At 42.2% G+C, this 22,714-nt stretch overlaps 1 protein-coding gene across 1 annotated transcript in view; it reads right to left on the bottom strand.

The window, feature by feature from the left end:
- LOC124721276 (regulator of G-protein signaling 7) overlaps positions 1-22,714 on the bottom strand; it is a 268,298-nt gene that overhangs the window by 28,933 nt on the left and 216,651 nt on the right. Inside the window, exon 11 of the mRNA XM_047246160.1 lies at positions 19,758-19,883. Coding sequence (XP_047102116.1) covers positions 19,758-19,883 — 126 coding nt within the window. The remainder of the gene's footprint in view (positions 1-19,757; positions 19,884-22,714) is intronic.

Genomic DNA, 22,714 nt, shown 5'->3' with positions numbered 1-22,714 from the left:
CAAAGGGAAGTAAATGGTACAAAGGGGAAAGGTCAAGTGAGGAAGGAAAAGGCGAACTGCAACAGCTTGAAGACGGGTAGTCAGGGAGATGGGTTGGCTATGAACATCATCCCATACTAGCAGCATAACTCCCCCATGAGATGGAATGCTGACCTCTTGTGGAAGGTCAAAATGGACCAGGAAAAAATGCAAAAGCTCAAAGCGGTGGTGAGTATGCAGTTTTGTTTCCTGAAGGCAGAGTACAAGTGGAGGCTGAGATTTTAAAAGCAGCCGTAAATCATCTTTGTCATATCGAAGACCACGAACGTTCCATTGGAGGAGAGTCATGATGAGGAAAAAATGAAGGGGTGTCACCTTGGTGGCTACCAAGTGCCAGCCTGCGAAGACTCACTACTACAGGGCACACAGGCAGGAGGATCCTGTTCCATGAGGTCCACAGAAGCATCAACTTTCTTTTGCTGTTGGCCGGCAGAGTCCAATGCAGGAAACGATTGGTGGTGCGCACCGACATCATGGAGGCTGGTCAGGCAAAGGTATAACACGGCAACACCGTTGAAGAGGATCTTCAAGTTGGCAAAGGAGAAGACCATTTGCCTTTGTTGGACTTCTTCAAGCCTTTCCGGTTGGCAGAGGAAGACTCAAGGGTTGTTTGGCTGGAGGGACGTAGAAAGTCTTGAGGGGAGTATTCTTTCTGTCCTTTCCAGCCTGCCAGTTGTGTAGCTGGTCGTTTTGCACCATGAGGGCGAGAGTTTGATGGCTTGTTGCACAGTTGGATGAGGGGACTGCAATGACAATGACACTGGGCTATTTCACAACCTCAGAGCTGAATTTGAGGTTGCGTGCCTGCATAGTCATGTCCTTCATGGAGCGAGAGGTAGCAAGAACAGTACTGTAAGTGCCAGACAGTAGAATGCAGGGTTTGCAACTGGCCAATAACTTGTGAGAGACCAGGTGAGGAACCTTTTCCTTCCCTCGGATCTCCTGGACAGCCCGCTCATTGAGATACGTGGGACAATCTCAAGAGGAGGTGGCATGGTTTCCATTGCAGTTGATGCAGCAGGGAGAAGGAGGCGGAGAATCATCCTTGTGTGCATCCCTACCACAGGTTACACATTTGGCCAGTTGTCGACAAGACATTCTAGTGTGGTTGAAACAATGACACTGCTAGCAGCGCATTGGTTTCAGAATGTATGGTCGGACTGTGAGAACCTCATAGCCTGCTTTGATCTTGGATGAAGCAACACTCTATCAAAGGTGACAAAAAGAGTGCGTGTGGGCACTAAGGAGGCATACACCTTTTTCGCCACCCAATGGACGGCAATGACACCCTGATCAGAGAGGTACGTTTGGATTTTGGTCTCAGTCAGACAGTCATGCAGCCTAGTATAAATAACACCACAGGAAGAATTCAGAGTTCTATGGGTCTCAGCATAATCAGGATAACTGTGGAGAAGCAAAGCAGCAAGCAGTTGTTGTGCTTGAGAATCAGAAGTAGTCTCCAAAAGCAAAGCGTCACTATGTAAATGAAAGCAGCATTTCACAGAGCCAGCAATTGCATCAACATCTTTCTGAATCATAAATGGATTTACTGTTGCAAAGGACTGACTGTCTTCAGTACGTGAAACCATCAGGAACTGTCGTGCAGCTGGGAGGCTCTTTGAATTGTTAGCCTCATTTTGTTTATGTTCTGTAGACATTGATTGTGAAGATGATTGGCTCATTGTGAGAAAAATCCCCCCCATGATTGTCATTGTCTCTGATGGTGCGCTCCTTCCAACAGGGGGGCCCCTTCACAAGGGGGCACACCCACCTTAGGTGACTGTTCACACCTCAGGTCACACCTCCCAAACACTTGACAGATGGACCAGTTGGCAATTTGGGATGGTAGCAGCTCAGGCAATCACCCCACTCTGGGCCTGGTCTGTACCAATAGGTACATGCGAGCCCTACCTGTAGACCCAGGGCTGGGAATTATGTGTAACCCAGTCACCCGTTACATGTCAGACATGTGGGCCAGCCTTCAGGAGTGCACAGGGAGGAAAAAGAAAAAAGAGGAGCCTCAAACCCCAAAGGGGAGAAGGTGAATGAAGAAAGAAAAAAGGAATGAAAAACAGTAGTGAGACTGTTCTTATATCAGCTACAGACAGTGCAGAACATTCCCAGACATGTTCCCTAAGGGGCAGGAAAAAGAACAGCAAGAGGATAGACATGCAGCATGGAAGGGAAAAGATGCTGGTAAGGCTGGGGCCCTGTGGTAGATTTCTCCACCATGTGAGCAAAAATCTTAAGTACTAACATCAACATCTTTTTCAATGAACTGTTTTTAGATGGAGAAAGCTAGGCAGGTCGTACATGTGTTTCATTAATACCACTGTTGTTATTTTATTTCAATAAAGAGAAACACATTTGTGACAAAAATGTGGTGGTGGTGGTGGTGGTGGTGGTTGTTGTTGGGATGTTTAAGGGGGACTAAACAGTGATGGTCATCAGTCTCCAAGACAAAAATATGCATTTCCTTCGAGTCGCAAGACAGATTTAAAATATCTTCACTGATTTCAGAAATAACCTCAGAAAAAAGTAGGCGTCTTGAAAGAAGTGTATAAGGCAGGGAAGTGTTGTGTAAACCAACACTATAGGTGGCTATCACTAAAATGTTGGTTCTACTATGTTCTTATTGTTCGTTATTACTCACTGTGTTATATCTATTATTTTACAGGTATTGCATGATTTTTCTTTTGATAAATATGTGAGTACATAGCATACAAACCGCCAACAACTGCCACAAGTTTCTTCTTATTAGCCATACTTTCTAATATGGGGATGGGTTTGTTTGGGGAAGGAGACCAGACAGCGAGGTCATCAGTCTCATCGGATTAGGGAAGGATGGGAAAGGAAGTCGGCCGTGCCCTTTCAAAGGAACCCTCCCGGCATTTCTAATATGCAAATTATTTTCGAAGTGCCAAAATATTAGAATAAATAAAATGTCTATAAAACGCTGTACTGTACAATGTACTTGCAGTGAGACAGTCGTAATTCGTGAAATCCATTGATCGTGGCCTCCGGCCTGCCGAGGAGCACTCCAGTCCTGGGTCCTTGGATAAACTATGAAAATCTGCCGCATTATGCCACACACAAACAGATACAGACTGCAGGCAGATTGGTGGGACTAGATCCGATGGGAAGGGCTTGCACATTAGGGGGAAATAATGGGCTTCAGACCAGCAGGCCCAATCCGTTACAGATACCCATAGAAATTGCCTGTGGTTTCGGTCTGTCATGGAAGTCCACTCCTGTGGCCAGCTATTTACATGTCAGACACCATGTTGATGAAATGAGATCACGTTGAGCGAGCCATGCAACAGATAACTTGCGCAAATGCTCTGAGAATCAATACTAATGAGGATAGGTAGTGACTCACCATAAAGATGATCACTGAGTCACTGAAGGGCACACAGAACAGACAATCACACTCTGACAAATAAATTTTCAGTCATAACCTTTGTCAGAGAACAAGTGCATACACACATTCGCACGATCCCTCAGACACAACTCATGCATACATGATCACCATCTCTGGCTGCTGCATCAAAAACCTCTGAGAATCAGATCCAAACAAACCACTCCTCCTCATCGGCAGCTGCTAGGCTAGTAGCAAGAAGTGGTGGCAGCAGTGACTGCAAGGTGAGGAGAGTAGTAGGAAGTGGAGAAGCAGTAAGAATGAGGGAGTAGAGAAGTGGTGCATGTATTCAGCTGCGCCCAGCCAGTGACGATGCATGACATCTCTGTAAACAAACCATTTCATGTACCGAGACAAAAAACGAGATTTTTTTCAGTGTTTCTTTCTTTAATTTCTCTGATTTCCCTGACATATTTGAAATTCCCTGATTTCCAGAACTTCTGGAAGCCCTGTATATACATGTGGGATGCATGAAAAAGTGACTGGGTGGCACATAAGTATACTTGTAAGAAAATACGGAAGTAGCTGTGGATACACATGATGCTGTGGCAGCCTATATAACAAAAGCAAACATTTTATGTGCCAAGAAGAGTGCCAAGGCCATGGGGGGGGGGGGGGGGGGGGGGATGTGGAATGCCAGTACACAAAAACAATACAAGTAGATGCATTAAGACAATACAAGGAACGAGACACTTTAGAAAATGATCTTGCCTTTAAATGTGTGATAGTGAAAGACAAATATACTTTTGAAACAAAAGTGATGAAATAGCTGGGAAGATTTCTGTTTGGCTTTCACTAAACCAACACCACTCTCAGAAATTTGTGAGAAAATTAAGAACTTCATCAACATAGGGGGCACCAAGCAACAGGAAGCTCCTCCATCAGAGGATGTGATAGAGGGAATACTGCAGAAACTGCCTCCCACTAGAACAGATTCCACATCTCAACAAAGATGTGAGCATAGAGTGTATGAGCTTTTGAGGCTGTATAGTGCAGCAGAAATGGAAAAAGCACTATTATATGTGAAATGTACAGCACCAGGTCATAATGATATTAGGTATGAAATGCTTTGGCACATCCCACGACTGAGAATACTGCACCTAATTGATGTCATGAACAGAGTATGGGATCAATATATCATTAATCCATCCACAAAATTAGCAAGAATAGTGACAGTTAAAAAATATGGCAAGCACAGAAATAAGGTCGAATTTTAAAGAGCTATAATGTTGCTAACATTCGTACACTTGCTGCGCAGGGTAGCCACATGGTCTAGGGGCATCCTGTCACGGTTCGCATGGCTCCCCCCGTCAGAGGTTCGAGTCCTCCCTCAGGCATGGATGTGTGTGTTGTCCTTAGTGTAAGTCACTTTAAGTAAGATTAAATGTGTCTAAGCTAAGGGACTGATGACCTCAGTAGTTTGGTCCCATAAGATCTTAGCGCTAGTTTACAAATTTATTTGTACACAAAACATTAGAAATAATGATTAAATATACACTATGTGATCAAAAGTATCTGGACACCTGGCTGAAAATGACTTACAAGTTTGTGGTGCCCCCATCAGTAATGTTGAAATTCAATATGATGTTGGCCCACCATTAGCCTTGATGGTAGCTTCCACTCTCGCAGGCATACACTCAATCAGGTGCTGAAAGGTTTCTTGGGGAATGGCATCCCATTCTTCATGAAGTGCTGCACTGAGGAGAGGTATTGATGTCAGCCCATGAGGCCTGGCATGAAGTTGGCATTCCAAAACATCCCAAAGGTGTTCTACAGGATTCAGATCAGGACTCTGTGCAAGCCAGTCCATTACAGGGATGTTATTGTCGTGTAGCCACACCGTCACAGGCTGTGCATTATGAATAGCTGCTCAATCATGTTGAAAGATGCAGTCGTCATCCCCAAATTGCTATTCAACAGTGGGAAGCAAGAAGGTGCTTAAAACATCAATGTAGGCCTGTGCTGCGATAGTGCCACACAAAACAACAGAGGGTGCAAGCCCCTCCATGAAAAACATGACGACACCATAACACTACCGTCTCCAAATTTTACTGTTGGCTCTACACACACACTGGCAGATGACGTTCGCCAGGCATTCCAATGCCCACACCCTGCCATTGGAGTGCCACATTGTGTACCGTGATTTGTCACTCAACACAACATTTTTCCACTGTTCAATCGTCCAATGTTTACACTCCTTACACCAAGTGGCATTTGGCATTTACTGGCATGATTTGTGGCTTAGGAGCAGCCGCTCAAACAAAAAATCAAAGTTTTCTCACCTCCCGCCTACCTGTCATAGTAGTTGCAGTGGATCCTGACGTAGTTTAAAATTCCTGTGTGATGGTCTGGATAAATGTCTGCCTATTACACGTTACAATCCTCTTCAACTGTCGGTGGTCTCTGTCAGTCAACAGACGACATTGGTGTGTACGTTTTTGTGCTGTACATGTCCCTTCATGTTTCCACTTCTCTATCACATAGGAAACAGTGGACATAGGGATGTTTAGGAGTGTGGAAATCTCGCATACAGACATATGACACAAGTGACACCCAATCACCTGACAAATTTCGAAGTCCATGAGTTCCGTGGAGCACCCCATTCTGCTCTCTCACGTTGTCTAATGACTAGTGAGGTCACTGATATGGAGTACCTGGCAGTAGGTGCAGCACAATGCACCTAGTATGAAAAATGTATATTTTTGTGGATGTCCGGATACTTTTGATTACATAGTGTGGATTGGAGCAGTGGACATAAAAGACAGGCATTCTGTTGCCATAACAATTTGAGTTAGGAAGGGGAATAGGCTCAAACAAAGTTCTATTACTTTTAACAACCAATTTTCATGGATATCTAAGCAAAACTAAATACTTATTGGTAATTTTCACAGATTTAACAAATGCCTACAAGAATATATCAATATTGTTAAGACTTTCATAACCACTTGTTGGTTCAAATGGCTCAAATGGCTCTGAGCACTATGGGACTTAACATCTATGGTCATCAGTCCCCTAGAACTTAGAACTATTTAAACCTAACTAACCTAAGGACAGCACACAACTCCCGGTCATCACGAGGCAGAGAAAATCCCTGACCCCGCCGGGAATTGAACCTGGGAACCCGGGCGTGGGAGGCGAGAACGCTACCGCACGACCACGAGCTGCGGACTGACCACTTGTTGACAAATTGCCTATTTGCTTCTGTCTCGGGTTCTTTGGCCGACATTCATCTAATGATTTTACTGACATTTCACCAGCACGAGTGGCTGGCATTGTCAAACCTTCACCCACCATTGCAGGTGGTGAACTGGAGCTGAGCTCGTGGCCGCAGACTATAGGTCTGTTTACGTTGTGTGCGCTTACTTCCCGTTTACAAGTGGGTGTTGATTTGTTTTCATGGAGTTGTCTCTTGTGACCCTCTGTTGCCTAGTACTTTGTTGTTGATCTTGGTGTCTTGCTTGGTTGTCAGTCATCGTGCTTGTCCTTCCACTCCCGTTCATCTGTCTTGTTTGTTCATGGGTCGCTCCTGTCGGTCCCACTGCGTTTTCGTTAGCAGCAACCTCGCAGCAGTCCCTGCCATGGTTACAACAGTCTCGATGCTCTGTTACACTTCTAATATAATTTGTGGAGTATCCATTGCTCCTCAGTATACTTTCCAGGTGTTGCCATTTCACGTTTGAGGTCCATATGAATCATGTCTCTTTTCTGGCTCAGGTGGTAGTTTGATATTTTGTGCAGGTATTGGTCCATGTGTGTCAGTTTTCAGTACACGCTATGTCCCAGGTTTTCGCCATTCAAGACAGAAGCAAATAGGCAGTTTGTCAACAAGTGGCCACGAAAGCTTTAACAATTTTGTCTTATGCCTCTATGGGGAGGAGATCTGCAGATTGTACCGACACCTTGACCAACGCTGGAAGAAGAAAGTGGGATTGATGTAATCTCTCGCCTTCCTTTTGCGGTGCAGAGATGAAATTGTTACACCAGAGTTCTTGAAATATAAGCGCCTATTCACAACCGCCCAAGCCCATCATATCTACAACAGAATGGAATGAGCTTTTCTTCGTGAGAGAATTCAAACAACATGGAGAGACTTGGCAAGAACGGATCAGGAACTTCTGGACATGTTCTATCTACTAAGTAGCAGAATGCATCAAGATGACTGGGACAAGATCAACACCATCACTCACATGAGCATGCAGAATGAACTTGAGTATGGCACTGAGTGACAGAAGAAAAAGTTTGAAAGTTGCCGGAGGCAGAATGACAAGGTGATTCCCGACATGTCACACACAGTAGTCAACCTCACTGAATGACAATTGACCAAAGAGGAAGTGTCTGTTCTTCAAAAAGGAGGGAATTTCGCTATCATCTCGAGAACTATAACTATGGACGACATCACTGCTAACACCGAAGTGGCCATTCAGACCATTCCTTGTGAAAGGGCAGAGGAAATACGCAATGAAACAGCCAGCATACTGCGCTGAGCTAAACCACCAGCTTTCAATCTGAAGAAAGAAGAGCTACATGCTATTAAGAATCTTAATGCCGACAAGAGTATATTGGTACTGCCTGCCGATAATGGGAAAACGACCATCAGAATGAAGACCAAAGATTATGAGCAAAAGATCTCAGACCTGTTAGATCTGACAACATACTGAAAACTAAGCACAGATCCGAGACAGCATATCACACGGAATACAAATAGGTTAATTAAGGCACCTTCTCTGCTGGCGGACATACAGAGAAACCTGCACAACACAGAAGCCCTACCACCTCGGCTGTATGGATTACCTAAGATCCATAAGAACAACGTTCCACTAAGACCGATTGTTAGCACTCCTGTCTCACCGACATTTAAACTGGCAAAACACTTGGCCTCTCTGCTCCAACTGCACGTGGGGAAGACTGACACACACTCAAAGGACTCAGGACATTTAGTTGAGAGTCTGAAGAAACTAAAACTTGCACCAAATGACATCCTGGTCAGCTCTGATATTGTTTCTTTCTTAAGGAAGTGACACTCAGTGGTGCTCTGGAGCACATTGGTTCCATTTTCCCACAAGAAATCACAAAGCTCTTCCATGCATGTCTGACCATGAGCTATTTCATAAGGAATGGCAATTTCTACAAACAGCTGGACAGCAATGCCATGGGTAGTCTTCTTAGTCCAGTTGTGGCCAACTTATTCATGGAACATTTCCAAGCACAGGCACTGGACTCGGTGACTTGTAAACCTAAGGTGTTGTACAGATATGTATGATACTTTTGTTGTGTGGAGCCATGGTGCAGAACAGCTCAGTGACTTCCTAAGACACTTGAACAGCCTCCACGCCAACAAAAAATTTACCATGTAAGTAGAAAAGAACAAAAAACTACTATTTCTAGATGTGCTGGTCACAAGGGGATGCTGTAGTATATCAAGAGGCTGTAACAATGAAAAATTGTACTGAAATGCAGAAGGATCTCCAACGAATTCATGCATGGTGCAGGGAATGGCAACTGAATCTCAATGTAGACAAGTGTAATGTGCTGAGAATACATAGAAAGAAAGATCCTTCATCATTTAGCTAAAATATAGCAGGTCAGTAACTGGAAGCAGTTAATTCCATAAATTATCTGGCAGTAGGCATTAGGAGTGATTTAAAATGGAATGACCATATAAAATTAATCATCAGTAAAGCAGATGCCAGACTGAGATTCTTTGGAAGAATCCTAAGGAAATGCAGTCTAAAAACAAAGGGGTAGGTTACAGTACACTTGTTCACTCACTGCTTGAATACAGCTCACCAGATAGGGTTCATAGAAGAGATAGAGAACATCCAATGGAGAGCAGCGCACTTCGTTACAGAATCATTTAGTAATCGTGAAATCATTATGGAGATGATAGATAAACTCCAGTGGAAGACTCTGCAAGAGAGACGCTCAGTAGCTCGGTACGGGCTTTTGTTGAAGTTTCAAGAACATACCTTCTCCAAGAAGTCAAGCAGTAAATTGCTCCCTCCTACATATATCTCGTGAAGAGACCATGAGGATAAAATCAGAGAGATTAGAGCCCACACAGAGGCATACCGACAATCTTTCTTTCCATGAACAATGTTGTTGTTGTGGTCTTCAGTCCTGAGACTGGTTTGATGCAGCTCTTCATGCTACTCTATCCTGTACACGCTTCTTCATCTCCCAGTACTTACTGCAACCCACATCCTTCCGAATCTGCTTAGTGTATTCATCTCTTGGTCTCCCTCTACAATTTTTACCTTCCACATTGCCCTCCAATGCTAAATTTGTGATCCCTTGATGCCTCAGAACATGTCCTACCAACCGGTCCCTTCTTCTTGTCAAGTTGTGCCACAAACTCCTCTTCTCCCCAATTCTCTTCAAAACCTCCTCATTAGTTATGTGATCTACCCATCTAATCTTCAGCATTCTTCTGTAGCACCACATTTCGAAAGCTTCTATTCTCTTCTTGTCCAAACTATTTATCGTCCATGTTTCACTTCCATACATGGCTACACTGCATACAAATACTTTCAGAAACGACTTCCTGACAATTAAATCTATACTCAATGTCAACAAATTTCTCTTCCCCAGAAACACTTTCCTTGCCATTGCCAGTCTACATTTTATATCCTCCCTACTTCGACCATCATCAGTTATTTTGCTCCCCAAATAGCAAAACTCCTTTACTACTTTAAGTGACTCATTCCCTAATCTAATTCCCTCAGCATCACCCGACTTAATTCGACTACATTCCATTATCCTCATTTTGATTTTGTTGATGTTCATCTTATATCATCCTTTCAAGACACTGTCCATTCCGTTCAACTGCTCTTCCAGGTCCTTTACTGTCTCTGACAGAATTACAATGTCATCGGCGAACCTCAAAGTTGGAATAGAAGGGAGAACCGTTAGAAGTACTCAAGGCACCCTCTGCCACACACCGTCAGGTGGCTTGCAGAGTATGGATGTGGATGTAGATGTAGATTCTACCATAACTTTACACAATATTAATACAGAAGCTGTTTAGCATGATCAAAAGATTTGATCAAAATCCACAATAGGTATTAGCACACTGACAAATCACAAGAAATGGTCAACAAACAACTGGATCATGACTCACAAGTGCTGGCTTTCCATAAGGTTTTACATTTACATATATATACATACTCTGTAAGCCACCATAAACAGTGTGGTGGAGGGTATCCTGCATCACTACTAGTTATTTTTGTAGTATAATAATTTATTAATCAATATTGCTGGAGCCTGGGCTTCAATGAAGATTCCTGCAGGCACAACAAGTGACACTTGGAACATTCGTCACCAATAGGATGACCTGACCACTAAACAGCCTCCAGCCCACCAACCAACAAAGACCTTCAGGACAATGTTATAAATGGCGGGCACCTGGGCACCTACTTCTTGTTCAAGATTAGTTCTACATTGCTGGTTGATGTTGAACATTACTGAGCTGTTGATAGCTAGCTCTACTGGCAAATATTCAGTGTACATACATGCATGCCCATGCTGAGCCTCTGCTTATAGCTAGCCACAGATGCCACAAGAGGTCAACAGTGTAGCAATTCTTCAGCAACAAGTTGAGTAATTACATTTATTTAAAGTTCACTTGTGTCGACTAATCTTCTGATTGCTTGTCCAGATTCCTTTAGTGACTGATCCCATTGGCCAACTCCCACCCATTTATCATTACCAAAAAGGACATAATGTTTTACTCCTTGGAATGTAAAGGTTTCCAGCTTGCATCACATCAATTTCCTTTCCTGTTCCACTTGCAATGAGAGAAATATGACTGGCTATATGCCTCTGTATGACCCCTAATTTCTTGATCTTACCTTCATGGACCTTGTGCAATATGTATGTTGGTGGCAGTAGAATCATTCTGCAGTCAGCTTCAAATGCCAGTTCTCCATTAACAGAATGCTGCCTTCCCTCCAAGGATTACCATTTGAGTTCCTTAAGCATCTCTGTAATACTTGCGTGTTGTTCAGACCTACTGATAACAAATCTAGTAGCCCACCTCTGAATTGCATCAATGTCTTCCTTTAATCTGACTTGGTACAGATCCCAAATACTCAAGCAGTAATCAAGAATAGGTCACACTAGCATCCTATATGTGCTCTTCTTTATAGATTAACTACACTTTCCCAAAATTCTCCAAATAAATCAAAGTCGACCATTCACCTTACCTACCACAGCCCATATATGCTCTTTCCATTTCATACAGCTTTTGTCTCTGTTGCTCTTCAGTATATATATAGTTGGGATTTACATGATCGAGTGGGGGATAGCACTAAGATCTCGCAATTGTTGATGACCTCTGCATTATTGCAACCCGAGAGATAGTAAACTATTGTATTCAGACATTAGGACAACTGATGGAGAATTTACAATCTTGGCTCATAAACAACTCACTTTAAATATCTCCTAGTAAGACCTCTGTCTGTGTATTCACTAGACACAGATTTGCAGGCTTGATACAAATAAAACTAGGCCCATATACATTTCCAGTCAAGAAAACTGTCAGACCACAAACTGACGTGGAGCCCACATTTTGGAAGAGTAACACAAAAATGTGAAAGTTTAATAATTGTCCTATGAGCAGTTACGGATATTGCCTGAGAGGGATGGCGGGGGGCTGACACCAGTGTAACTCTATGCATTTACAGAGCACTCAGCACTTTTTCAAACCTACTAGACTATGCAGGCATCTTATACAGATCTGCAAGCAAATCCATGCTACTTAACCTGGACAAAATACAGTATAATCTGCTCTGCATCTAGGTCAGAGCGATGAAATCAATGTCAATAAATGCTCTGTTACGGGAGAAATTAGAAGCACCACCAAACACCACATCTCTGACAATGTAATCTCGCAATGAAGTTCATGCTGAAGAAAGTCAGTTTATGAGACCACTGGTTATGCAGAACATCCATATGGTGGAAATCAACTATTTTACCAAATGCTATTGGGTCAACAAACAAGCACCAACATATGTTCTAGATTACTTGAAAATAGAAGAACTCCACCACAGAGTGATGTGCAAGACAGCTCTACCATGTTATGACAACAATTATCATACATCCCTCACACAAATCAAAGCAAACATTCTGAATGATAGCTATGATAATCCTTCAGAGCATGTACGGTGATACAAGTCTTAATGCACATAATGGCTGCCAAAATAATACACAAAGATGGTGCCTAGAATGCAAATGGCGCTAGATATGCATTCATAGACCAGACAACACAGTTTGGGGATGTTACAAATTACCTGTACAAATGTCTGTTACGCAGAGCCAGTAGCCATTTTAGAAACAGTAACTATAGAGGAAATTGCAGTGAGGGCAAATTTATTTTTTTAACTGATTCCTGAGCACAAGTCATGACCTCAAAAAACCATTTTACACAGCAACATGACGACACAGTCAATTATGCAATTATGCAGCAAAAATACATCACATTAATGTGGGTCAAAGGGCCCAGCGGCATCTGCAGCAACAAACAAGCCAACCAGTTTGCTGAATGAGGTGTTGCTTCAGGAATGCCATGTCATCCGAATATTCTGCACACAGACTTTATATGCCTTAAAGGGCAGGTTGGTTGATTTGGGGGGAACGGGACCAAACAGTGAGGTCATTAGTTGCATCAGATTACAGAATGATGGGGAAGGAAGTTGGCCGTGCCCTTTCAAAGGAACCATCCTGCAATTTGCCTGAAGCAATTTAGGGAAATCAAGGAAAACCTAACTCACGATGGCCAGACGTGGCTTTGAATCGTTGTCCTTCTGAATGTGAGTCCAGTGTGCTAACCACTGTGCCACCTCGCTTGGTGACTTAAAAGGGACAATGCGATTGAGGTGGGATGAGGAAAGGAGCAGATGAACCAGTGGCAAAGGGTTCAAATGGTTCTAAGTACTATGGGACTTAACATCTGAGGTCATCAGTCCCCAAGACTTAGAACTACTTAAACCTAACTAACCTAAGGACATCACACACATCCATGCCCGAGGCAGGATTCGAACCTGCGACTTTAGCGGTTGCGCGGTTCCAGACTGTAGTGCCTAGAACCGCTCAGCCACCCCGGCCGGCAAAGGGAAACATTATAAGCAATAACCCTGTGACCCTATCAATGCAATGGTAAATGAAGCACATGGTGTAAACGGGACCTTATACAACCACTGTCAAATGAATTTCGAATGTGGTCACTTTTTTTTAAAAAAAAAAAAAAAAAAAACACCCACTTACATCACTTGGGGCTCACTGTCAACCATCTTTGTACTTGTAGAGAAGAAAAAGACATGAACCATATAATTTTGGAATGTTCTGCAATGACAGACAGGATAGGTTGTACACTAAGTCAAGTGACTGGTATAGGGGGACAAAGACCTCCATTGCATTGCCACTCTTTTGGTAACAACAGGCGTTAGGGTGGATAAACTCATATACATAGTTCTCAAGGAATTATGAATGTCTCTATACACTGAAGAGCCAACGAAACTGGTACACCTGTCTAATATCGAGTAGGGTCCCCGTGAGCAAGCAGAAGTGCTGCAACACAACGTGGCATGGACTCAACTAACGTCTGAAGTAGTGCTGGATGGAGCTGACATCATGAATCCTGCAGGGCTATCCATAAATCCATAAGAGTATGAGGGGGTGGAATCTCTACTCAACAGTACCTTGCAAGGCATCCCAAATATGTTCAATAATGTTCATGCCTAGGGGAGTTTTGTGGCCAGTGGAAGTGTTTTTTCACTCAGAAGAGTGTTCCTGGAGCCATTCTGCAGCAATGCGGGATGTGGGGTGTTGCATTGTCCTGCTGGAACTGCCCTAGTCTGTCAAAATGCACAATGGACATGAATGAATGCAGGTGATCAGACAGGATGCTTATGTATGTGCTACCAGTCAGAGTCGTAACTAGATGTATCAGGGGTCCCATACCACTCCAACTGCACATGCCCCACACCATTAAAGAGTGTCCACCAGCTTGAACAGTCCCCTGCTGACATGCAGGGACCATGGATTTATGAGTTTGTCTCCATAGCCATACACATCCATCTGCTCAGTACAATTTGAAACAAGACTTGTCCAATCAGGCAACATGTTTCCACTCATCAACAGTCCAATGTCGACGTTGACAGGCCCAGGTAAGGCATAAAGATTTATGTTGTGCAGTCATCAAGGGTACACAAGTGGGCCATCGACTCCAAAAACCCATATCGATGATGTTTCATTGAATGGTTCACATGCCGACACTTGTTGATGGCCCAGAATTGAAATCTGCAGTAATTTGCAGAAGGGTTGCACTTCAGTCACATCTCTTCAGTCTTAATTGGTCCTACATCTACATCTACATCTACATTTATACTCCGCAAGCCACCCAACGGTATGTGGCGGAGGGCACTTTACGTGCCACTGTCATTACCACCCTTTCCTGTTCCAGTCGCGTATGGTTCGCGGGAAGAACGACTGTCTGAAAGCCTCCGTGCGCGCTCTAATCTCTCTAATTTTACATTCGCGATCTCCTCGGGAGGTATAAGTAGGGGGAAGCAATATATTCGATACGTCATCCAGAAACGCACCCTCTCGAAACCTGGCGAGCAAGCTACACCTCGATGCAGAGCGCCTCTCTTGCAGAGTCTGCCACTTGAGTTTATTAAACATCTCCGTAACGCTATCACGGTTACCAAATAACCCTGTGACGAAACGCGCCGCTCTTCTTTGGATCTTCTCTATCTCCTCCGTCAAACCGATCTGGTACGGATCCCACACTGATGAGCAATACTCAAGTATAGGTTGAACGAGTGTTTTGTAAGCCACCTCCTTTGTTGATGGACTACATTTTCTAAGCACTCTCCCAATGAATCTAAACCTGGTACCCGCCTTACCAACAATTAATTTTATATGATCATTCCACTTCAAATCGTTCCACACGCATACTCCCAGATATTTTACAGAAGTAACTGCTACCAGTGTTTGTTCCGCTATCATATAATCATACAATAAAGGATCCTTCTTTCTATGTATTCGCAATACATTACATTTATTTGTCTATGTTAAGGGACAGTTGCCACTCCCCGCACCAAGTGCCTATCCGCTGCAGATCTTCCTAAACTTCGTTACAATTTTCTAATGCTGCAACTTCTCTGTATACTACAGCATCATCCGCGAAAAGCCGCATGGAACTTCTGACACTATCTACTAGGTCCCCTGTGGCACGCCAGAGGTTACTTTAACGTCTGTAGACGTCTTTCCATTGATAACAACATGCTGTGTTCTGTTTGCTAAAAACTCTTCAATCCAGCCACACAGCTGGTCTGATATTCCGTAGGCTCTTACTTTGTTTATCAGGCGACAGTGCAGAACTGTATCGAACGCCTTCCAGAAGTCAAGAAAAATAGCATCTACCTGGGAGCCTGTATCTAATATTTTCTGGGTCTCATGAACAAATAAAGCGAGTTGGGTCTCACACGATTGCTGTTTCCGGAATCCATGTTGATTCCTGCATAGTAGATTCTGGGTTTCCAAAAACAACATGATACTCGAGCAAAAAACATGTTCTAAAATTCTACAACAGATCGACGTCAGAGATATAGGTCTATAGTTTTGCGCATCTGCTCGATGACCCTTCTTGAAGACTGGGACTACCTGTGCTCTTTTCCAATCATTTGGAACCCTCCGTTCCCCTAGAGACTTGCAGTACACGGCTGTTAGAAGGGGGGCAAGTTCTTTCGCGTACTCTGTGTAGAATCGAATTGGTATCCCGTCAGGTCCAGTGGACTTTCCTCTATTGAGTGATTCCAGTTGCTTTTCTATTCCTTGGACACTTATTTCAATGTCAGCCATTTTTTTGTTTGTGCGAGGATTTAGAGAAGGAACTGCAGTGCGGTCTTCCTCTGTGAAACAGCTTTGTAAAAAGGTGTTTAGTATTTCAGCTTTACGCGTGTCATCCTCTGTTTCAATGCCATCATCATCCCGGAGTGTCTGGATATGCTGTTTCGAGCCACTTACTGATTTAACGTAAGACCAGAACTTTCTAGGATTTTCTGTCAAGTCGGTACATAGAATTTTACTTTCGAATTCACTGAACGCTTCACGCATAGCCCTCCTTACACTAACTTTGACATCGTTTAGCTTCTGTTTGTCTGAGAGGTTTTGGCTGCGTTTAAACTTGGAGTGAAGCTCTCTTTGCTTTCGCAGTAGTTTCCTAACTTTGTTGTTGTACCACGGTGGGTTTTTCCCATCCCTCACAGTTTTACTCGGCACGTACCTGTCTAAAACGCATTTTACGATTGCCTTGAACTTTTTCCATAAACACTCAACATTGTCAGTGTCGGAACAGAAATTTTCCTTTTGATCTGTTAGGTAGTCTGAAATCTGCCTTCTATTACCCTTGCTAAACAGATAAACCTTCCTCCCTTTTTTTATATTCCTATTAACTTCCATATTCAGGTATGCTGCAACGGCCTTATGATCACTGATTCCCTGTTCTGCACTTAAAGAGTCAAAACGTTCAGGTCTGTTTGTTATCAGTAGGTCCAAGATGTTATCTCCACGAGTCAGTTCTCTGTTTAATTGCTCGAGGTAATTTTCGGATAGTGCACTCAGTATAATGTCACTCGATGCTCTGTCCCTACCACCCGTCCTAAACATCTGAGTGTCCCAGTCTATATCTGGTAAATTGAAATCTCCACCTAAGACTATAACATGCTGAGAAAATTTATGTGAAATGTATTCCAAATTTTCTCTCAGTTGTTCTGCCACTAATGCTGCTGAGTCGGGAGGTCGGTAAAAGGAGCCAATTATTAACCTAGCTCGGTTGTTGAGTGTAACCTCCACCCATAATAATTCACAGGAACTATCCACTTCTACTTCACTACAGGATAAACTACTACTAACAGCGACGAACACTCCACCACTGGTTGCATGCAATCTATCCTTTCTAAACACCGTCTGTACCTTTGTAAAAATTTCGGCAGAATTTATCTCTGGCTTAAGCCAGCTTTCTGTACCTATAACGATTTCAGCTTCGGTGCTTTCTATCAGCGCTTGAAGTTCTGGTACTTTACCAACGCAGCTTCGACAGTTGACAATTACAATACCGATTGCTGCTTGGTCCCCGCATGTCCTGACTTTGCCCCGCACCCGTTGAGGCTGTTGCCCTTTCTGTTTGCCCTTCCTGTTCTTACAGAATCTTTTTCTGGCCGCAGCGATGTTGGAGATTTGATGTCTTACTGGATTCCTGATATTCACAGTACACTCGTGAAATGGTCATATGGGAAAATCCCCACTTCATCACTACCTGAGAGGTACTGTGTCCCATCGCTCGTGCGCTGACTATAACACCATGTTCAAGCTCACTTGAATCTTGATAACCTGCCATTGTAGCATAACCAGTCTAACAACTGCAGCAGACACTTGTTGTCTTATATAGGCATTGCTGACCACAGTGCCGTATTCTGCCTGTTTATACATTTCTATATTTGAATATGCATTCCTATACCAGTTTCTTTGGTGTTTTAGTGTATAATCAGCTACATCAAAATCTAGATCATGTGAATATGGCAGGAAAGAAGAGGAAACTAGCAACATCGTACCATATGTGAAAGTGGCCTCTCTGAGAGTGGCCACTCTAAGGGGACACAGCAGAAACAAAGAATTGCGTTGCCTGGAGGTCGGACCCCAATTATCCAATACATCAGGAGACAAATCAGATACATAAAGTAAAGTTAAGTGTACTTGTACAAATCTTTTAGTTAAAAATAATACATCTTTTATTGCAACTGGTTTTCATTTAAATTTTGTACACAGAGAAGTATACTGTATACATACCAATTTTATAAAAATTATACCTGTTTTGCTACAAATGGATTTAAATTTGTACATATATAATAGTCAAAAGTGACAGTTGTTACTGATAATTATAAACTATGGTTGGCTGCATGGTCATGAAACCAAAAGTTAATAAATAAATTTAAAAAAATACATCAAACACAACTGAAGTAATTTTTGCTTCACCCAACTACAGGTGTGTTTATTTTACTGGATTATCCAATGTGAATAGTCAGCATATAGCCATATTTTAACTGAGAAAATGGATTATTTTTGTACACCTGTTGCTGCAGCACTGTTGAAATATCACGAACATGATCCTTGGAGGATTAAAAAAATCAAACGGATTATGGTGGATGTTTGATTTTCCCCCCTGTCATCAATAAGGCTACTTCAATCAAGTATTTCAATTCAGAACTTTTTTAACTGAAACTGAAGGATAAGAAATTAAAAATGCAGATCATCTTTTCAGAGAATTCCTTTTGAAATTGAATAATGATCTATGCAAGTAGAGGAGGAGGAGATTAGTGTTGAGAACGAGGTCATTAGAGACGGAGTACAAGCTCGGATTTGGGAAGGATTAGGAAGGAAATTGGCTGTGCCCATTCAAAGGAACAATCCCAGCATTTGTCTGAAATTATTTAGAGAAGTCACGGAAAACCTAAATCAGGATGGCTGGAGATGGGTTTGAACCATCATCCTCCCGAATGCGAGTCCAGTGTGCTAACCACAGCGCCACCTCGCTCGGTCTATGCAAGTAGAAATTACTATTATATTGTGTCATAAGTAAAAAATTTTGCTATTACACACTGATGGAAAAAAATATCACAACACCAAGAAGGAATTGTGTGACAAACGAAAGTTGGTAGGTGTGTTTCTACATCTGACAGATGATGTCTATTCAAGTTTCATGCAAATCGCATAAGAGTGCCACTAGTAGCGTCACTATGATGATGCAAATCAGGCTTGCTTTAAATACATGCTGCAATGGTCGTGAGTGTTAGTTGCCTTTGAGACTGGACGTGGTGAGTTTATTTTAGTCAAGAATGCCTTTAAGGCAACATAGACGCTATTATCAGCACGCCACTGAATTTCAGTTGCATCATTTACTAGGGCTGCAAGAAGCTGGATGTTCCGTCTTAAATATTGCAGAAATACTTGGCAGGAATGTAGCCACTGTACATGATTTCTGGCAGTGGTGATTACGAGAATGAACAACCACAAGAAGACTAGGCTCAGGACGGCCACATGGCACTACTGAGAGGAAAGACCATTACGTTTGGCGTATGGTTCACATGTATCTACAGTAGCAATTTGAGCAACAGTTGGCATCACAGTGATATAATGAACTGTTACACATTGTTTACTTCATGGACAGCTTTATAATTTATGGACCTTTTTTATGTATCTTTCTTTGGTTCAGTGCATTTCTATTTAGAAATCTAAAACTTACTTGAGATTTTCCCCACTGAATTCTTTATCAAGAAATTTGGTGAAATGTTCCTTCCCTACAGGATCTTGCAGTAGCTCCTGAAGGCTGAATGCCCAGCGTTTTACTCGCCGAGCAGAAATTTCTTTCCTGCAAGTATATGAGAATATGCGTTATTCTGTCATCTACCTAACATAAAAATAATGTGTCTCATGTTTATAAAATAAAAGTGATATTTTATCACTCTAGACAAAATCTCTCTCAGTAGATCTGCAATCATTGTTAGCACTGAATGCTAGTACTCTCGTCTTGGTCACTTATATGTGTTCTTATTTACCATCTCATTACTTGTTTCAGGATAAACACATCATCAGATACGTCAAAATCAATTTATGAGGTGTCATCAAAAAGAAATTGGAACTTTTTAATTTTGCATGCTTTATACATCGTGTTTTCAAATAGTTTTTTTTATCTTGTTGGTACACATGTTCCTGATATGTTTGCATTTTCAGCCATTTTGAATATTAAGTTTATCGTTCACAGTCAAAAAGGTCATAGATGTTTTCATGTGCTCAGCATATTTTTAATGTGAGTGGTATGAACATTTCAAAGAGGGTTGAGAAGACAATGAAGATGATGACCGCCCTGGACAATAGCACATCAGTTACTGATGACAATGTGGAAAAAGTAAAGAAAATGGTCCTGAAAAGTTGCTGAATCACCCTCTGTGAGGTTACTAACAATGTCGGCATATAATTTGGCTCATGCCAAGCAATTTTTGTGGGTGTTTTTGGCATGAAATGAGTAGCAGCAAAGTCTGTTCTGCAACTGTTGAATTTTGACCAAAAACTATGTCACATAGAAATGGTTCAGGAAGTGCTGAATGACATCGACAATGTTCCAGAACTTCTAAAGAAGGTTGTAACAGGTGAAAAAACATTGGTATATAGGTATGATGTCAAAACCAAGGCCCAATTGTCTCAGTGCAAATTATCTGAAGAGCCAAGACAAAAAAAAAAATTCAACCAGTTCAATCATACATGAAGGTTCTTCTCACAGTTTTCTTTGATTACAGTGGGGTAGTGCATCATGAGCTCTTGCCTTATGGCCATACTACATTCCTTACTACCTGGAAGTTATGCACTGTTTGTGTGACGCAATCTGAAGAAAATGACCAGAATTGTGGCAAAACCACTCCATGGAAATTGCGTCATGATAATGCCCCTGATCACATTCAGTGCCTGTTCATGATTTTTTGGTAAACAACAAAACCATTATGTTGCCTCAGCCACCATGCTTGCTGGACATGGTCTCCTGTACTTCTCTCTATTCCTGAGGCTAAAAAGATTTATGAAAGGACTTTGTTTTGTCACCATTGATGAGATAAAAACAGAATGGCTGAAGGAGCTGAACAAAATAATAAAAAATAAGTTCAAGAAGTTCTTCCAAGACTGGAAGAAGCACTGGCACAACTTAATTATACCTGAGAGGAATTACTCTGAAGGGGAATAGATGATGATGAATAAATAAAGATTCTTTGATGACAACAAAAATTCCCATAACTTTTTGATCATGCCTTGTAACATAGCCTGTCATCCACTGTTTCATCCCATAACACCCAATGCCCCTGAATTTCTGGAATGGACTAGGAGATGACATGATATTTTGCATTGATTTTGACAGATCTGATGATGAGTTTATCCCAAAAAGCGTTTTGAGATGATAAAAAATTATATTGGTGACCAAGAGAAGTGTATTATAATTCAGTGATGTTTTACACAGTAATATGTAACATGTTGTATGAAGTAATTGTCTCTTATCACATGTAATCACCTGCTACATATACAGGGTGGTCCATTGATAGTGACCGGGCCAAATATCTCACATAATAAGCATCAAACGAAAAAACTACAAAGAACGAAACTCATCTAGCTTGAAGAGGGAACCAGATGGCGCTATGGTTGGCCCACTAGAGGGCGATGTCATAGGTCAAACGGATATAAACTGCATTTTTTAAATTAGGAACCCCTATTTTTTATTACATATTTGTGTAGTACGTAAAGAAATATGAATGTTTTAGTTGGACCACTTTTTTCACTCTGCGATAGATGGTGCTGTAATAGTCACAAACGTATAAGTATGTGGTATCATGTAACATTCTGCCAGTGCAGACAGTATTTGCTTCATGATAAAATTACCCATGTTAAAATAGACCATTTACCAATTGCGGAAAAGGTCAATATCGTGTTGATGTATGGCTATTGTGATCAAAATGCCCAACGGGCATGTGCTATGTATGCTGCTCGGTATTCTGGACGACATCATCCAAGTGTCCGCACCATTCACCGGATAGTTACTTTATTTAAGGAAACAGGAAGTGTTCAGCCAGATGTGAAACATCAACCATGACCTGCAACAAATGATGATGCCCAAGTAGGTGTTTTAGCTGGTGTCGCAGCTAATTCGCACATCAGTAGCAGACAAATTGCATGAGAATCGGGAATCTCAAAAACGTCGGTGTTGAGAATTCTACATCAACATTGATTGCACCCGTATCATATTTCTGTGCTCCAGGAATTGCATGGTGATGACTTTGAACGTCATGTACAGTTCTGCCACTGGGCACAAGAGAAATTACGGGATGATGACAGATTATTTGCACGCGTTCTATTTAGTGATAAAGCGTCATTCACCAACAGTGGTAACGTAAATCGGCATAATATGCACTATTGGGCAACGGAAAATCCACGATGGCTGCGACAAGTGGAACATCAGTGACCTTGGTGGGTTAATGTATGGTGTGGCATTATGGGAGGAAGGATAATTGGCCTCCATTTTATCGATGGCAATATAAATGGTGCAATGTATGCTGATTTCCTACTTAATGTTCTACCGATGTTACTACAAGATGTTTCACTATATGATAGAATGACGATGTACTTCCAACATGATGGATGTCCGACACATAGCTCGCATGCGGT

The sequence above is a fragment of the Schistocerca piceifrons genome, chromosome X, assembly GCF_021461385.2.
Source record: "Schistocerca piceifrons isolate TAMUIC-IGC-003096 chromosome X, iqSchPice1.1, whole genome shotgun sequence".
In the NCBI taxonomy this organism is placed as follows: Eukaryota; Metazoa; Arthropoda; class Insecta; order Orthoptera; family Acrididae; genus Schistocerca; species Schistocerca piceifrons.
Note: the sequence above shows the minus strand (reverse complement) of the source record. Positions and strands in the feature narration are given on the sequence as shown.